The sequence below is a fragment of the Prionailurus viverrinus genome, chromosome F1, assembly GCF_022837055.1.
Source record: "Prionailurus viverrinus isolate Anna chromosome F1, UM_Priviv_1.0, whole genome shotgun sequence".
In the NCBI taxonomy this organism is placed as follows: Eukaryota; Metazoa; Chordata; class Mammalia; order Carnivora; family Felidae; genus Prionailurus; species Prionailurus viverrinus.
This window is the reverse complement of record NC_062577.1, coordinates 973,251-991,870: the sequence shown is the minus strand read 5'-3', so window position 1 is coordinate 991,870 and position 18,620 is coordinate 973,251. Positions and strand designations below refer to the sequence as shown.

The 18,620-nt window shown below is 49.4% G+C and overlaps 1 protein-coding gene across 1 annotated transcript in view; it reads right to left on the bottom strand.

The window, feature by feature from the left end:
• Window positions 1–18,620, bottom strand: part of LOC125155158 (kinesin-like protein KIF28P) — an 80,608-nt gene that overhangs the window by 14,976 nt on the left and 47,012 nt on the right. Inside the window, exons 7-11 of the mRNA XM_047840064.1 lie at window positions 10,236–10,347; window positions 8,810–8,877; window positions 6,570–6,645; window positions 3,544–3,680; window positions 529–652 (exon numbers count right to left, since the gene is read on the bottom strand). Of these exons, the coding sequence (XP_047696020.1) occupies window positions 529–652; window positions 3,544–3,680; window positions 6,570–6,645; window positions 8,810–8,877; window positions 10,236–10,347 (517 nt within the window). The remainder of the gene's footprint in view (window positions 1–528; window positions 653–3,543; window positions 3,681–6,569; window positions 6,646–8,809; window positions 8,878–10,235; window positions 10,348–18,620) is intronic.

Genomic DNA, 18,620 nt, shown 5'->3' with positions numbered 1-18,620 from the left:
TGTCAGAGCTGGAAAGGGTGTTGGTGAGCTTCTAGTTCACTCATCTCTGTTTTATTAAGTCCCAATGGGGGACCTGGGGGGCTCAGTCGGTTAAGGGTCCTACTCTTGATCTCGGCTCAGGTCGTGGTCTCTCGATTTGTGGGTTTGAGCCCCACGTCGGGCTCTGTGCTGACAGCCCAGAGGCTACTTGGGATTCTCCCTCTGCTTCTCTCTCTCTGCCTCTCCCCTGCTTGCTTGCCCTCTTTCTCACTCTCTCAAGATAAATAAATAAACTTAAAAGCAATGTATAGATGAATTCCCGAGGAGTGAAGTGGCTTTTGCCCAGGAACACACAGCGGGTTAATATCGGATCTCCCGACCCCAAGCTGTGACCCATGTCGGTCGTAGCAGGGGGACATGGGGTGGCTGGCGCCCCCACCCTGCCCGGTGCTTGCCACGGCGTGGAGGCCTGGGGCACCTCACGGGAACCCCTTCTCCTAGCTCTCCGGTGGGACCGCGGAAATTCTGCGGCCAGGCAGGAAAGCTTACCAAATGCTGCAGCTTTGTCTTGGTCACGATGGGCACCCCGTTAACGACAACTTTGCATTTGCTGTGTGGTGTGACCGTCACCTTCCCATCCGAATTTGTGAAGGAAGCGTGTTTATCTGAAATGCTAAAAAGACAAGAGGTCATCTAGGTAGCCAAAATAATCGTGACTGTAGGGCACACGGTTTTGGTGGTTGCTCCCCACTCGCACGCGTAAGTAAGACCTACGGATGCTGAGGGTGGCCGGAAGCGGCTCAGGGGGGTCGGGGTAGATAGGAGCCGGAGAAGGACCACAAAGCGATTCTCGTAGCCACAGAACCAGCACCCGCTGAGGGCCGACAGCTACAAGGAGCCTGCATAGGCAGGGTCATCGCTGGGGTCCTCCAAGACTCACAGGCCGCAAGACTGAGTGGTGGGGAAATGGAAAGAAAGATGTTTCAGAGGGATGCTGGGACAGGTGACCGGTGCTGACAGATAATAACGTACATGCCACAGAGAAGGTCAGAGCGGTTTCTGGGTCTCCATGATACAACGGCAGACTTTATATGCTAAAGACTGGGGGACAGATGTCAGAAGTGTCAGATTGGCGGCCCCCTAGACATCATCCGGCTGCCCTGAGTGACCAGCTTCCTAACTGTTCTAGAATGTTCCTAGACTCCTTGGCTGCTGTGGAAGGCTCTGGGCGTTGAGACACTTGTCTGTCCATATCCCTTGTGTGCGTGGGGCCCAGGGATGCCGTGGGAAAGGCTATACCCTCAGCTCATCTGGAGTTCGGCCGTCTACAGGTCCCCACTGGAAGTGTCTGGAAAGGGAGACGAGGGGAATTCCCAGGAAGAGTCAGGAGAAGGGGCCCAGAGGCTGGCGGTGCAGGGGGAAGCCATGTCAGCTGGCCCCCCAGTCAGCGCAGGCCCCCTCCCCTCCTGTCCCTGTGCTTTGGCGCAGGAGGGCGAGGTACGTCAGGGGGACTGGTCGGTTGGCAAGCTGATTGAGCCTACGGGCTGGAAATCTGTGGGCGATCAGGACACCCTGGAACTGGGGAGAAGAGCAGAGAGGCCACGGAGGTAGGAGACGGCTATGAGTTCGTGAGAACCGCCATAGGGTTCCACAGGGCCTCCTCTTGCAGAAGGGGTCACCCAAAGCCTGGGCTTTCCCTTCGTCCAGTTGGTGAGGGCTCTGAGGGCAGAGATCTGAGGATGCTATTGCTTTCGGTGGTTAAGACCATGAAGGACGTGGGCCCCTTGTGGTGGGCTCTCTCTTCACTGTCTTCCTTTGCTGGCCTCGTCCACTTGTGTCTCCTTGTGCCGAGTCACTACACGGGGGTCTAGCAACGGGCCTTCCATTCCTCCCGACGTCAGAGCCCAGGAAGCAAAGTGAGTGCGGTGGGAAGGATTTCAGTGGGAGCAGGAAAGCCCTTCCTTCCAGAAGCCCCGAGCGGGTCCCTGAGGACGGCCTGGGAATTTGTTCTGCAGGGTTTGTGGCCCCACCCGGCGAGGCCCAGACAAATGTTGAGAACCTCCCAATTCTTGGACGTCCAATTCTTGGACCCGTCCAATTCTTGGATGAAGACGGTTCACGTCAACTTACCCCAAACCTTGAAGGTGGATGGCGTTTGAAGCGGCCCGACCGGCATCACATGAGCCTTGAAAAGAATTAGGATAATTTCTTTGCAAACTTTGTCAGGATTTGACCTTAACAAGCGAACGTGTCTGATGCTTGGGTAGGGCCGTTGCCTCTCCAAGAGGATCGTGTGGAGGGATTTTGCTGCTAGGATTTTCAGTCGTAAGTACCTGGACACCACCCGGCCTTACGGATGATTGTTTTACTTTCTGCCCCTTTTTTGTGGGCTGCCTAACTTTTTACAAGTTCCACCTTACTCGTGGGGATTCTGGAGGAAGAAACTGTCGAGTCCGGGGCTTAGGAGATGTGCTGCAGCCCGGCCACAGGGAAGGTCCTGGTCTGTGCAGTGACGGACCCAGACAGCACCGAGAGCACCACGCCGGCTCCCCCCGGGGGCCACCCCACACCCGGGCCCTACCTCCCTCCAGTGCAAGCCCTCTCCTGTCTGGGTGTGCCCAGGGCCGGGCTGCGGAAAGCCTCATGTTACTACAATACAGATGCTGTTTTCCAACGACTGAATAGATAAACAAAATGTGGTATGCGTATATAATGGAATATTATTCAGCCTTAAAAAGGAAGGAAATTCTGGGGCGCCTGGGTGGCTCCGTCGGTTAAGCATCCAGCTCTTGGTTTCGGCTCAGGTCATGATCTCACAGTTGATGAGCTCAAGTCTCACGTCAGGCTCTGTGCTTAGAGGGCGGAACCTGCTTGGGATTTTCTCTCTCTCCCTCTCTCTGCTCCACTTGTGCTCGCTCACTCTCTCTCGAATAAAATAAACTTGAAATAAGAAGGATGTTCTGACACCTGCTGACAACATAGATGGGCCTTGAGGATACTGTGCTGAGTGAGATATGCTAGTCACAGAAGGACAAATACCGTGTGACTCCAATGATGCGGGGTGCCTAGAGTAGTTACATTTGTAGAGACAGGAGGTAGGACAGAAGTAGAACGGAGGGTGCCTGGGGCTGGGGGAGCTGGTGTTGAATGGGGGCGGATGTCGGTTTGGGAAGAAGGAAAGGTTCCGGGATTGGGCGGGGGTGATGGTGGCACCGCGGTGTGAATGTGCTGATGGCCCTGAACCGTCTACTTAAAAATAGCTAGCATGGTGGGGCACCTGGGTGGCTCAGCCGGCTGAGCATCTGTCTTCGGCTCAGGTCACGATCTCACGGTCCGTGAGTTTGAGCCCCACGTCGGGCTCTGGGCTGACAGCTCGGAGCCTGGAGCCTGCTTCGGGTTCTGTGTCTCCCTCGCTTTCTGCCCCTCCCCTGCTCATGCTCTGTCTGTCTCTCTCTCAGGGACGAATAAACATTAAAAAAAATTTTTTTTAAAAAGGCTAGGATGGTGAATTTTATGTTCCACCTATTTACCGCAAAAAGAAAGATTCAAAAGAGAAAGAAACACAAAGCAAGAAGCCTGAGCAGGTCCAGCGTGGGTCGGGAGGGGTGAGTACCAGCCTGAATGAAATACTTGAGGACCCCCGTGAGCTGCGGGTCCTCGTTGACGTTGAGAAGGTGAGGGAGGGTCTTCATTATCCACTGCTCCTGGGGGAGAGACGGGAGTCCTGTCACCACACAGGGCCAGCACATTCAAGGCAGTAGCATTCCTTTCCTATCCATGTCCTACCAAAGCCACTTGTCTGTGCGTCCTGTCAGATCGTTCAGGAAAGCCCAGTGGGACTGGGACGGGAGGCCCTGCTCACAGCGCGGGTGAGACCCCACCTGCGGCAGGTCAGCCGAGGGGCCTGAGCTCATCTGGACGTGACTGTTGCAAAGCGCGGCCAGTTTCCGTCTCTGTCCCCGCTTCTACCCTGACTTCTACCCCACTCTTTTCTTCAGGTCCCCCCGCGTCCCAGCTGTCCTGGTGCCCCATCAGGTGCCTCACCTGGGTCCCCCTTCCCACTAAACCCGCTACCCTACATCGCAGGCTCCCCCAGACTAGCTCACTAGCTCAGGTCCTGCAGGCTAGCTCACTGGTGATCCAATGTTGGTGATCAAATGTGGCACGTGCCGTATACCCTGTCCGGGTTACCCGAGCGTGTCTCATCCCTCAACCCGGTATTGGTGGTCTTGAACTTATAGAGGATTGACGGCCGATCATAACTGGAGTAAATTGTTCAGTCACAAGAAAGCTTTTCAGTCTTGAAATTCTGATAACGAGTGAGGGGGATAAGAGTCTTTTCCGTTGCTCCTGTCCTTACTTCTAGAATCCTTGGACCCTAACTCGTCCTGGCCTCCTGGTGTCCCCGGCCCCATTGCGCTCCCCCTGCCTGAGGCTCACTTCCATCTCAGGCTTCCCGAGCCTTTCGGGAGCCAGTCTGGGTCTCTGCCGCCACTCCGGAAGTGCTCCAAGGCTGGCCCATGACTTGGGGGTCTGTGCAGAGCTGTGGCTCTGGGGAGTCAGGTCATGGAGGGAGGGCGCTGTGGATGGGGGGCCCAGAGGGCATCTCCCCGACCCGAGTACAAAACTCGCATCACAGCCCACGTATGCTCCGGCAGATACTATGGTTCAGGGTCACGCCGTAAGGTCCCCGGAAGACGGTGCACAGTCCTCGAATTCTCCCCAAACCGTAATTATCAGCAGCCTTGACTCATCAAGGCCTCTCGGCTTCCTTCCCCCTCACGCCCCGCCCTCCTCTCTCCTAGCGCCTCCAGCGGCATCGGCAGAAGTCATTTGTCACTTAATCACATGCCACGTCTCACGTGTTACACATTCGCCGGGGGGGCGGGGAGCCACCCCGATGATCCACTGGACGCCAGCCCAGGCGGCCGTGCACACGTGGGAAGAGTGTGAGGCTCCCTGCCAGGTGTGGGCCTCGGCAGGTGGACAGAAGGAAGCTCACCTTGGCCACAGCCACGTGGTGCTGTCGCCACTCTTCCCGAGCCTGCTCCAGCTGGCGCGCCCAGGGCCCGGCTTCTGCCAGCGGGAGGGCCGGCTGCTCTGGAAGGAGGGAGGGGGCTTAAGCAGCGGGTCTGCTGTGTCGAGGGTGAGGAGCAGAATAACTATAATAGAAGACTACAGAATAACCATAGAATTCTATAGAAGACTATAGAATAACTATGATAGAAGAGTCAGGTTGACTCTGTTCTCAGCCAAAGCCAGGGATGCTGGGCGGAGCGGGAAACTGAGCTGCGCTCACGGGTGAAGAAGTCCCCCGGTCGTTTCTACAGAGGGTGCTGTCGTTTTAATGCATCAGAACGTAGAGCAAGAAGGCCTTTTAGGGGAGGAGGCACGACGCTCCGTACTTTCTGTTTGGTTGTGTGGGCACGTGAGAGTGTTCTGTTTTATACTCCGGTTACCAGGCATTCCTACAAGACCAGGGGACTCACAGCATCACAGGCTCGTGAACACATTTTGTGTCTGCGCTTATTACGCACGGCGGGCATCCGATGCTTACATCCGTCCAGCTCGCGACGACACGAACTTTGGGGCTAAGCGAGGCCACCATACCTGGACGGGCCGCAGGCGCTGCCTCTCACACGGGAAGGGCTTTGTTGTGAAGTCCCAGCGAGTTGGGATGCGGGAGCCTGCAGGGGTGCCCACAGAGCCTCTGTCCCCCCCGGGCAGCCTGGTTTGGGGCGGGACGTGCTGCCAGTACCCGAGAGCCCCTCTGGAACGAGGGAGCCCAGCTGGCAGGGGGCACGGGGGCCGGGCCGCTTGGTGACTGGAGCTCACGCTCCCTGAACCAGCCCTGAGTGCCAGAGGTTTGGACCTCCTGGCATTGTTTTTTTCACTTTAAACCACTTCCTCCAATTTTATTTCGACAGTTTTACAATTTGCCCTTTTCTTGTTCATCCCGTTTTAAGTTATTAACGGGCGCAAAGTTGTAGGCACCTCCCTCCATGCTGCCAAACTGAAATCCTAGGCCTTCCTTCAAAGCAGTGGTTTTGGGGCACCGTGGAGTCAGCCGGGGCGCTGCCCCCAGAAGTCACGGTCAGTGGGCCTGGTGACGCTCACCAGGTGACTCTGATGTGCTGCCTCTGAGGCCTCTGGAGATTCAAACATCGTGCAACTGCGTGAGGCCATCAGCCCAGCGAACATCAAAATGGCCGCCGCGCAAACCTGGGAAGGACGGAGTGACCTCGGCAGAAACGACGGCTTCAGAGTAAAAATGGTGATAAAAATGAGACTAAAATGATCATTCAAAAAGGGCAGGGCCACTCAACTGCAAGCGAATCTGCATTTGTCTCCACATGAAGGATTTTTTCCTGAGGCCGGGGCCTAAATGTCCCCCAGAGGGTGCCCCTGGCCTGTGCCAGGCTCCGGCGATTCCAAGCAGGGGTTCCCCACCTCCCCGCCGAGCCCCAGGCTGAGCCTGCAGCCGGTCCCTCCCTCCATCCCACTCCCAGCCTTCCTGCTGCTGGCCTGGACCGGCATTGCTCCTGACTCAGTTTACCTGCCATTCCGGAATTCCCACGTGTGAGCAGCGCTCTGTCGTTCTCTGCCTTTGACTCTCTCATCAGCGTCGAGGTGTTGACCACGGCTCTGTTCCGGATCTTTTTAGCCCTTCCATGTGCAAAGATGAACACGCACTCAGTCCCGGACCCCTTTGGGGAGCACAGGCCAGAAACCGGCCAAGTGGGACCTTTCGGCCCAGGCGACTCCAGATGCCAGCAGGCTGGGCGCCAGTGAACGGTGAAGGCCGAAAGGGACTTTAATGACGTCCACGGTTGAAATAACATGACCAGCCCCGCCGGACCCACAGCCTGGCCCCGACGCGACCCGGGCCCTGAACCCACTTGCCCGTCGGCCGACTCCGCTAGTGGAAACATCTATGCGTCGTTGCTGACAGGCGTGACCCCACCCTGGAGGCTGTCAGCGGGTGTTCCAGGCTGGAAAGGTCACCTAGGGGTCACCTGTTTGCCTGCCTTCTAGTGTCCCAGAGAAACCTCGAGATGCCCCCGAGCACTGCACGGGGCATAATACTTCTGCGACACATTATTTACTTGCTCTTCGCCTGCTCTTCAGGTTTAACCGGGAGCCTGTGTTTTGTATTTGCTAACTGCGGCCGCCTTACTCCTTTCGTTGAGGAAACAGGGTTTTCAGGGTTTGCCCCGGGGTCACACAGCCCGTGGCAGCTCCAGGCTCAGAGCCCGGGGCTCTGGGCTACTGTTTTCTCCTTCCTCTGCAGCCGTAGTCTCTCAACAGGAAATCTGCTCGTGACAGATTTGCGTCTGATAAGCAGAGAGACCGAACGGACAGAAAGATCCGAGCTCGTGCTGCAGACGCTGAAAGAAACATCTAACGGTGTAAAACTATACGGAGGCTGCACCGTTGCAGAGGCCGCTGGCACATGTCCCTAAAATGCCAGGGCTCCCTCCCAGGGACAGGGCCAAAGGGAAGACCACTGCTCGGTGGTGCAGTGACAGCCATCGTCTCGGAGCATTCAGCACGTGTCAGAACCTTGCCGGGAACGGGCTCGTGCAGGATCTGTTGTGTTCTTCCCCCCCCCAACTCTGATGAGAAACCACCTCCCTCGACATGGGACAGAGCTGAGGGCTAGGGAGGTACGGCGTGTCGCCCAAGGTCACACGGCTGGTGGGACCAGATTCTGACCCACACACAAGCCCGTAGACCTGACCAGGGACGTGTCACGGTAGGTGGCAGTTTCATTTCACACACCAGCTCCAGCTTCCTGGGACCAGGCCCGAGGATTCCAGGTTCCTGTCCGAACCCGGCAGGTGGGCCTCAGGGTGGATTCCGGACTCTGCCACGCGAAAGGGAAAGGGTGGTGGCAGCATGTGGCTTTTACCCTGCTTAAAGGTCCCCTCTGCCTGCACCGTTATCTTTTTTAAAAGGGTCAGGAGAGAGGCACCTGGGTGGCTCAGTCAGTTAAGTATCCGACTTTGGCTCGGGTCATGGTCTCGTGGTTCGAGCCCCACGTCGGGCTCTGTGCTGACAGCTCGGAGCCCGGAGCCTGCTTCGGATTCTGTGTGTCTCTCTCTCTGCCTCTCCCCAACTCGTGCTCTGTCTCTTTCTCAAAAATAATAAATAAACAGTTAAAAATTTTTTTAAAAAGGGTCAGGAGAAGCAGGATCCAGATGCCTGGAACGTGTCTGGGCGGCAGCCTCGTGCCGGGGCTGAGTATGCAGGCTCGCCTCCCTGGCCCCCTGGACGGAAGGGAGCTGGCAGGGAGAGCCCTCCCCGCCCACGGAAAGAGGAGCCTAGACCGTCAGGCCACCCCAAGAGTAGAACCCGTGTGCACGGGGCCTGGGCAAAGGAGACCAAAGCCAAGAAAAGCATGGAACCAGAGGCTGGGCGACAGCCCAGGGAAGTGCCTCACACGTGCTTGTCTTCACCTATTGGCATAAACGTCCCCTGCCTGCCCCCGCACACCACCCGTGTGCCATGTGACAAGGGAAACACGTGAATGGGCAGCTATGTGGCAGGAAAATACAGGAAGAAGGATTCCAAGCATGGGATCGGCCCCCAGGCTTCCCCCATCGATGGGAGCCCGCGGGGCCTCTCCCATGCAGAATAGCGGGGACATTAGGGCCTGAGTCCCCAGTTCTGTCTCCTTTTGTTTATTTCCTCCCACCTCTCTCTCTCACAAATCATTCTGTTCTGCCTTCTCCTGACCTCTCCCCGCAACTGCCAGCCCATTGCGTAGAGGGGGACCAGAAGAATCTGACTTAGAACCCCTAGGGATACTACGTATCCACAAACGTACCTTTCGGCGTATCTTAACGTGGATAAAGTTTCCTCATAGCAGATGTCAGCGGGACTTATGGCCGCTATCTGTAAAAGAACGTCCCTTTCAGATTTTGTAATTTTAGACGGATTTGTCGTTGCGGATACGCTAAGGTTCATAGCATTTCTTGTCATTTACGGTATTGTTCGAACTTTGCAACTCAGAAGGCGCGGACACACATTGATAGCACGTGCTCACCCCACGTATGCCACATACACACGTGACCTCTGCAGTGCACCGACACCGCAGATTCAGGACACAAACACCACAATTTCACAACACACACACACACACACACACACAGGCCCGAAGAAAAACCATGTGTTCGAGATCTGTCTGATAATCGCTGGCAGAGCTGGGCCTGGAGCCGGGCCTGACTCACTCTCAGGCCCTTGTCCTCAGTAGTAAGTCCCCAGAGAGTGGATGGGGATTCAAGTGACCGTTGAATGTTGGCCTTGCAGATTCTCTTTTCTTTCTGCTTCCTGAGAGGGCCAGTGACCCCACCCCCGCCCCCTAACCTCCTCTCCACCACATATTTTTCTGTTAAAGCGCGGTAGTGCCCCAGGCGGGGCGTTAGCCTGCAGGCCCGAAAGGCTCCTCTCTCCTAACCCTGCTCAGACCTGTTACACCTGATTTTGTAGTCTTACATTCAGAGCATCTTATGGGCCTTCTTTTATCCCAGGTCCTCAGGGGGAGCAGGGAAGGTCCCATGAGGCCAACAGGCCAGCTTCAAAATGAAATATTTGTAGATACTTAGGCAAGATTAAATAGGAAAGAGTAAAGACTGTGTTTTGTTGTGAATTTGGGGAAGAGTGCACAGAGCAGGCCCAGCGGTGAGCAGTTTTCTCCTAACCGGGACAGCAGGCCGGAGGCCAGTATGAACCTGCCGGCAGAATGTGCCAGTCTGTTCCTTTTCGCACCTGGAGCTGAAGAGCAGAGAGTCCCGATTTTAACACATCCCACATTGTACCCCCTTGGCAAATATGCGATACTAAGAGTCTGGAGTCTTTGCTGAGATGACACGATTTAGCTACTCGCCGGGTTCAACAGCTGCCTGGCGTCTCACATGGTCAAAATGATTTCCGGTCTTGCCACGAAATGACCACCGATTTAGAATAGTACGACGTTATCAGTGTTATTTTAAAATGTGTACTAATTTTTTTCTGGCAATAATAGTGGTGTATGTTCCTTATAAAGAATCTGAAAGCTACAGAAATGAATAAAAAATTAAAATTAGCAGTATTTGAACACTGTAGCGGAGTCTCAGGAGTCTTGACGTACGTAAGAACGTGTGACGTGAATGCAAAATGCGGCATCATGGTACAGTGAGCGTGATTTTAATAATAACAGTGACAACAACACAATAGCTAAATCAGTCTGCTGTGTTGTAAGAAAGTCACTTTACCAAAGTGGTTCTGCTGTTCCCGCCCAGAGCTGGCTGGAGAAGTTTGGTCAGGACAGAATCTCTGTAGGGAATGTGCAAGACTTTCTTCCCCGTGGCTGCATCAGCCAGAGCACTGGATGAAAAAGAAACATCAGATTTAAAAAAATATATATGCCAAGAAGAAATCTGCCTCCCGGGGGATAAGTCAGAAATACCCTTCATGTCTCCTCTTTGACCCCATAAACCTGAGACATGACTCTAACGATATCCAAGAGTTGAGACATCTGCCGGACGAAGATGCGGAAGCAAGACAGCTAACCACATGAGCCACTGGCTCCCTCTCTGAGATCAACCCTGGAGACACCATGACAGACAGAGGGAAGTCCGGATCTGAGGCTCTAACACCCTAAACCCTGTGAGGAAAACCCAAAGAGCCTGCAGGCTATTGTAAGTCTGTGTATAGAAAAGAGTTTCAACCCGAGGAAGAGGGTGGCCCCACTAGCAGTGTGCCGGCCAGTGTGGGGAGGGGGTTAATTCCTCTTCTTGTTTTTCTTCCGTACTTCCTTCAGAGCAACCCATAAAGGTAGGACCCCATATAACAACGCAGCACAGAAGCGGTACGTGAGAAGTAAATGTGCCACCCCTCCCCATCAACTCCAGGGTCTGCAAAGATCGCAGCATTGTCATTGATGAGAGCAGGAGGAGGAGGGAGGCAAGCCTATCTATGAGAAATTATCACAAAAAGTGAAAAGGAATTTATAAAGGTATTCTAGCTGATTTGGAAAAGAAACTAAAGGAGCTTCTAGAAAGAAATACAGTAATTGAAATTAAAAACACACAAGACAGGGGCGCCTGGGTGGCTCAGTTGGTTAAGTGTACAACTCTTGATGTCAGCTGAGGTCATGATTTTGCTGTTCGTGGAATCGAGCCCTGCATTGGGCTCTGTGCTGACAGCATGTAACCTGCTTGGAATTCTCTCTTTCTTCCTTCCTCCTTCCCTCCCTCCCCTTTTCTCCCTTGCACCCCGCCCCCCACCTGCTCGCTTGCTCTCTACTCAAAATAAACTTAAAATTTTTTTTTAAAACACACTGCACAGGTTTAACAGCAAACTAGACACTGCTATTATTGGAATTAGTGAAATAAATACGTCAAAAGAGATGAACCAGATTGCAGCCTGGAGACATGGAGATGGGAAACAAGCCAGGAAGGTTATGAGACATGGAGGACAGAGTGAGATTTAAATAATCTAAATTGAAGTTACAGAAGAGAAAGAAAACAAGTGGTCACAGATGGTACATGAGAAGTAATGGCTGAGAATTTTCCAGTACTGGTGAAAATCACTAATCTACAGAACTATAGGGACCAGGGAATTCCAAGCAGAGTAAATAAAAATAAATTCACACTCAAATGTAACCTAACCGAATCGGAGAACATCAAAACAGAAGAGCTCAAAAGCAGCCAGGGGCAAAGACTGATTGACTTCAAGGAAATAGCAATTAGACCACCAGCAGAAAACAGGAGACTGTATCCTTCATGAGCTAAAAGAAAATACTACACTTCTGGAATTCTATCCCCGGCACAATTATCTTCCAAGGATGAGGTGAAATAAAGACATTTCAACCAAACAAAAACAGAATTTGCCATCAGCACGTGATCACTGAAGGAAATTCTACAGAATATACTTCCACCAGGAGGAAACTGATCTTAGATACAACTTTGAGTAAATAATTGGGGCGCCTGGGTGGCTCAGTTGGTTAAGTTTCCAACTCTTGATTTTGGCTCAGGTTACAATCTCACAGTTGGTGAGATTGAGCCCTGATTCAGGCTCTGCAGTGATGGCATGGAGCCTGCTTAGGGTTCTCTCTATTTTCCTCTATCTCTGCTCCTCCCTCTCTCAAAATAAACATTTGAAAAAAAGAAGTGAAGGGGAGGGGTCAAGATGGCAGAGCAGCATGGAAGCTTTTTGCTTCTCTCATCCCTGAAATGCAGCTAGATCAACACCAAACCATCTGGCCAACCTAAAAAATTGATCTGAGGGTTAACACAACAGTCTGCACAACTTGAACCACAGAACTCAGCAGATAAGCAGTGTGGAGAGGTGAACTGGGGGAGAGAGAAGCCACAGAGGGTAGAGAGGTGTTTTTACTTGTGGAAAGAGGATGGAGATGGGGGAGAGTACAGGAAAAGCTCTCCCCCCGAAAGCAGCTGGAGACAAAGACTGGAAACACCCATAAAGGACTTAACGAGAAGGGGAGAAAGGAGAAAAAAGAGGGTTTAAATACCATTGAGAGTGTATAAACAGGGGTCACAGTCTGAAACTCCACAGCTCTATACCTGGCAGAGCTCTGGTGGGAAGAGTGAATCCCCAGGAGCAGACAGTGAGGTCTGAGGGGTCCTCGGGCCACACAGGAAGAGGCAATTCCCCTGATGAGAGGACATTTGGCAGAGGCTATGTGGCCTTCCCACAGGCAAAGCTCTCAGTGGACCCCAGAGAACAGCCACATTTGCTGGTGTTGGAACAAGGATGTTAAGGGGTGGTTAAGCCTGGCACCAGATGTGTGTTGTGATTTACCATAATTCTTGAAACACTGCTGCTACATGATTGAGTGAACTTTTTCTGGGGTGGGCTGGCACCTGGCCACAGTCTCTGGGCATCTGCAGCAGTGCAGTCATGTGAATGTTCCTGGCTGTGGGCTGGCATCCAGCCGTTGCTTGGCAAGACCTTCCCCCAGACAGTCTAAGTGGGTCAAAACTGCAGGTCCCTCAGAGGTGAAGGGTTTGGAAACACAACCCCATCTGAGATAAAACTCGGGAGGGAGGTGCCACCTGGCAGCCTGATGGCTTGGTCATGGAAAGTGTAAAAGCAGGGAGTGGACTGGAGCTGGAGACAAGGGAGGGGTGATTGATTGCCAGTTGGCAAGAGCACAGAGTTCTGATACTAGAGACTGGGTAGCTGGGTGATGTCATTTTCACCTCTCCCACACATGCACATACACATGTACACTCACCACAATGATCCACCCCAGTAAACTAAGTGCCCATCTAGTGGAGAATGGAGCAAGATGTCTGAACCATAATTTAGAATCACAAGAAGAAGAATACTAGCTGGGGTTGAAAAAAGCATAAAATCCCTTTCTGCAGAGATAAAAGAAGTAAAATCTAGTCAGGACGAAATTAAAAATGCTATAACTGAGATGCAATCTTGAATGGATGCCACGGCAGCAAGGATGGATGAAACAGAGCAGGGAATCAGCGATATAGAAGACAAACTTAGGGAGAATAATGAAGCATAAAAAAAGAGAGAAACTAAGGCAAAAGAACATGACATAAGAATTAGATAACTCAGTGACCCATTAAAAAGGAATAATATCCAAATCATTAGGGTCCCTGAAGATGAAGAGAGAAAAAGGGGTAGAAGGTTTATGTAAGCCAATCATAGCAGAAAACTTTCCTAACCTGGAAGAGACACAGACATCAAAATCCAGGAAGCACAGAAAACTCCCATTAGATTCAACAAAAACTGACCATCAGCAAGGCATATCAGTCAACTTCACAAAATACACAGACAAGGAAAGAATCATGAAAGCAGCAAGGGGAAAAAAGTCCTTAACCTACAAGGGAAGGCAGATAAGGTGCACAGCAGACCTATCCACAGAAACTTGACAGGCAAGAGGGGAGTGGCAGGATATAGTCAATGTGCTGAATTGGAAAAATATGCAGCCACAAATTCATTATCCAACAAGGCTGCATTCAAAATAGGAGAGATAAAAAGTTTCCCAAACAAAAAAAACCTAAAGGAGTTCATGACCACTAAACCACCCCTATAAGAAACTTTAAGGGGGACTCTCTGAAGGAAGAAAAGATGAAACAAAACAAAAAATACCAAAAGCTACAAAGACTAGAAAGGACCAGAGAACACCACCAGAAACTCCCAACTCTACAGGCAACACAATGGCAATAAATTCATATCTTTCAGTACTCACTCTAAATGTCAATGGACTAAATGTTCCAATCAAAAGACATAGGGTAACAGAATGGATAAGAAAACAAGATCCATCTATATGCTGTTTACAAGAGACCCATTTTAGACCTAAAGGCACCTTCAGATTGAAAGTAAGGGGGTGGAGAACCATCTATCATGCTAACGGTCAACAAAAGAAAGCTGGAGTAGTGATACTTATATCAGACAATCTAGATTTTAAAATAAAGACTGTAACAAGAGATGAAGAAGGGCATTATATCATAATTAAGGAGTCTATCCACCAAGAAGATCTAAACATTTATGCTCCCAATGCAAAACACCCAAATATATAAATCAATCACAAACATACAGAAACTCATTGATATTAATACCATCATAGTAAGGGACTTCAACACCCCACTTACAGCAACGGACAGATCATCTAATCAGAAAATCAGCAAGGAAACAATGACTTTGAATGACACAGTGGACTGGATGGACTTAACAGATATATTCAGAACATTTCATCCTAAAGCAGCAGAATACATATTCTTCTCGAGTGCACATGGAACATCCTCCAGAATAGATCACATACTGGGACACAAATCAGCCTTCAACAAGTTCAAAAAAGATCATACCATGAATATCTTCAGACTACAATGCTATGAAACTTGAAATCGACCACAAGAAAAAAAATTGGAGAGACAAATACTTGGAGACTAAATAACTTCCTACTAAAGAATGAATGGGCTAACCAAGAAGTTAAAGAGGAAATTAAAAAGTATGTGGAAGCCAATGAAAATGATAACATGACAGCCCAAAACCTCTGGGACACAGCAAAGGTGGTCATAAGAGGGAAGTATATAACAATCCAGGCCTTCTTTTTTTTTTTTCAACATTTATTTATTTTTGGGACAGAGAGAGACAGAGCATGAACGGGGGAGGGGCAGAGAGAGAGGGAGACACAGAATCGGAAACAGGCTCCAGGCTCTGAGCCATCAGCCCAGAGCCCGACGCGGGGCTCGAACTCATGGACCGCGAGATCGTGACCTGGCTGAAGTCGGATGCTTAACTGACTGCGCCACCCAGGCGCCCCAATCCAGGCCTTCTTAAAGAAGGAAGAAAGTTCTCAGATACACAACCTAACCTTACACCTTAAGGAGCTGGAAAAAGAACAGCAAATACAACCCCAAACCAGCAGAAGACAGGAAATAATAAAGATTGGAGCAGAAATCAATGCTATCGAAACAAATAAAAAACAACAGATCAATGAAGCCAGGAGCTGGTTCTTTGAAAGAATTAATAAAATTGATACCCCTATCCAGTTTGATCAAAGAGAAAAAGGAAAGGACCCAAATAAATAAAATCAAGAATGAGGGGCGCCTGGGTGGCGCAGTCGGTTAAGCGTCCGACTTCAGCCAGGTCACGATCTCGCGGTCCGTGAGTTCGAGCCCCGCATCAGGCTCTGGGCTGATGGCTCAGAGCCTGGAGCCTGTTTCCGATTCTGTGTCTCCCTCTGTCTCTGCCCCTCCCCCGTTCATGCTCTGTCTCTCTCTGTCCCAAAAATAAATAAACGTTGAAAAAAAAAAATTTTTAAAAAAGAATGAAAGAGATCACAACCAACACTGCAGAAATACAAATACAATAAGAGAATATTATGAGCAATTGTATGCCAATAAATGGGGCAATCTGGAAGAAATGAACAAATTCCTAGAAACATATACCCTACCAAAACTGAAACAGGAAGAAATAGAAAATTTGAACAGACCCATAACCAGTAAGGAATTAATAATCAAAAATCTGCCAAAAAACAAGAGTCCAGGGCCGGATGACTTTCCAGGGGAATTCTACCAAACATTTAAAGAAGAGTTAACACCTATTCTTTCTAAGCTGTTCCAGAAAAATAGAAATGGAAGGAAAACTTCCAAACTCATTCTGTGAAGCCAGAATTACGTTGGTTGCAAAACCAGACAATGACCCCACTAAAAGGAAAACTACAGACCAATTTCCCTGATGAACATGGCTTCAAAAATCCTCAACAAGATACTAGCCAACCAGATCCAACAATACATTAAAGGAATTATTCACCACTACCAAGTAGGATTTATACCTGGGATGTAAGGCTGGTTCAATATCTGCAAAACAATCAATGTGATTTATCACATCAATAAAAGAAAGGAGAAGAACCACATGGTTCTCTCAATAGATGCAGAGAAAGCATTTGACAAAATACAGCATCCTTTCTTGATAAAAAAAAAAAAACCTCAATAAAGTAGGGATAGATGGAGCATACCTCAAGATCATGAAAGCCATATATGAAAGACCCACCGCTGATATTATCCTCAATGGGGGAGAATTGGGAGCTTTCCCCCTAAGGTCAGGAACACAACAGGGATGTCCACTCTCACCACTGTTATTCAACCTACTGTTGGAAGTCCTAGCCTCAGCAATCAGACAACACAAAGGAATAAAAAGCATCCAAATTGGCCAGGAGGAAGTCAAGCTTTCACTCTTTGCAGATGACATGATACTCTATATGGGAAACCCAAAAGATTCCACCAAAACACTGCTACAACTGATCCATAAATTCAGCAAAGTCTCAGGATATAAAACAATGCACAGAAATCAGTTGTATTTCTTACACCAATAATGAAGCAACAGATAAATCAAGGAATCGATCTCATTTATGATTGCACCAAAAACCATAAAATAACTAGGAATAAACCTAACCAAAGATGTAAAATCTATATACTGAAAACCATAGAAAGCTGATGAAAGAAATTGAAGACACAAAAAAGTGGAAAAATATTCTGTGTTCCTGAATTACAAGAATGAATATTGTTAAAACGTTGATACTACCTGGGACACCTGGGTGGCTCAGTCGGTTAAGCGTCTGACTTCAGCTCAGGTCATGATCTCACAGCTCGTGAGTTTGAGCCCCATGTTGGGCTCTGTGTGACAGCTCAGAGCCTGGAACCTGCTTCAGATTCCGTGTCTCCCTCTCTCTCTCCCTCTCTGCCCCTTCCCCACTTGTGTGCTCGCTCGCTCTCACTCGCTCTCTCAAAAATAAAACATTAACAAAATTTTTAAAAATAAAATTAATGTCTATACTACCCAAAGCAATCTACATATTCAGTGCAATCCCTATCCAAATAACACCAGCATTTTTCACAGAGCTAGAACAAATAATCCCAAAATTTGTATGGAACCAGAAAAGACCCTGAATAGTCAAAGCAATCCTGAAAAAGAAAACCATAGCAGCAGGCATCACAATTCAAGACCTTCAAGCTGTATTGCAAAGCTGTCATCATCAAGACACTATGGTACTGGCACAAGAGCAGACACTTAAACCAATGGAAAAGAATAGAGAACCCAGAAATGGACCCACAAACATAGGACCAACTAATCTTAGGCAAAACAGGAAAGAATATCCAATGGAATAAAGGCAGTCTCTTTGCAAATGGTGCTGGGAAAACTGGACAGCGACATGCAGAAGAATGAACCTGGACCACTTTCTGACACCATACACAAAAATAAACTCAAAATGGATGGAAGACCTAAACATAAGACAGGAAGTCATCAAAATCCTCGAGGAGAAAGCAGGCAAAAACTTCTTTGACCTCGCCTGCAGCAACTTTTTACTCAACATCTGGAGGCAAGGGAAACAAAAGCAAAAATGAACTACTGGGACCTCATCAAAATAAAAAAGCTTCTGCACAGTGAAGGAAACAATCAGCAAAATTAAAAGGCAACCGACAGAATGGGAGAAGATATTTGCAAATGATATATCAGATGAAGGGTTACTATCCAAAATCTATAAAGAACTTATCAAACTCAACACCCAAGAAGCAAATAATCCAATGAAGAAATGGGAAAAGACATGAATAGACATTTTTCCAAACAAGACATCCAGATGGCTAACAGACACCTGAAAAAATATTCAACATCACTCATCATCAGGGAAATACAAATTAAAACCACAGTAAGATATCACCTCACACCAGTCAGAATGGCTAAAATTAACAACTTGGGAAACAACCAATGTTGGCAAAGGTGTGGAGAAAGAGGATCTCTTTTGCACTGCTGGTGGGAATGCAAACTGGTGAAGCCATTTTGGAAAACAGTATGAAGCTTCCTCAAAAAGTTAAAAATAGAACTACCCAATGACCCAGTAATTGCACTTGTAGGTATTCATCCAAGGGATACAGGTGTGCTGTTTCAAAGGGGCACATGCACCCTTCAATGTTTATAGCAGCACTATTGACAATAGCCAAAGTATGGAAAGAGTCCAAAGGTCCATCAACATATGAATGGATAAAGAAGATGTGGTATATATATATAAAGTGGAGTATTATTCAGCAATCAAAAAGAATGAAATCTTGCGATTTGCAACTACATGGATGGAACTAGAGGGTATTTTTACTAAGCAAAATTAGTCAGAGAAA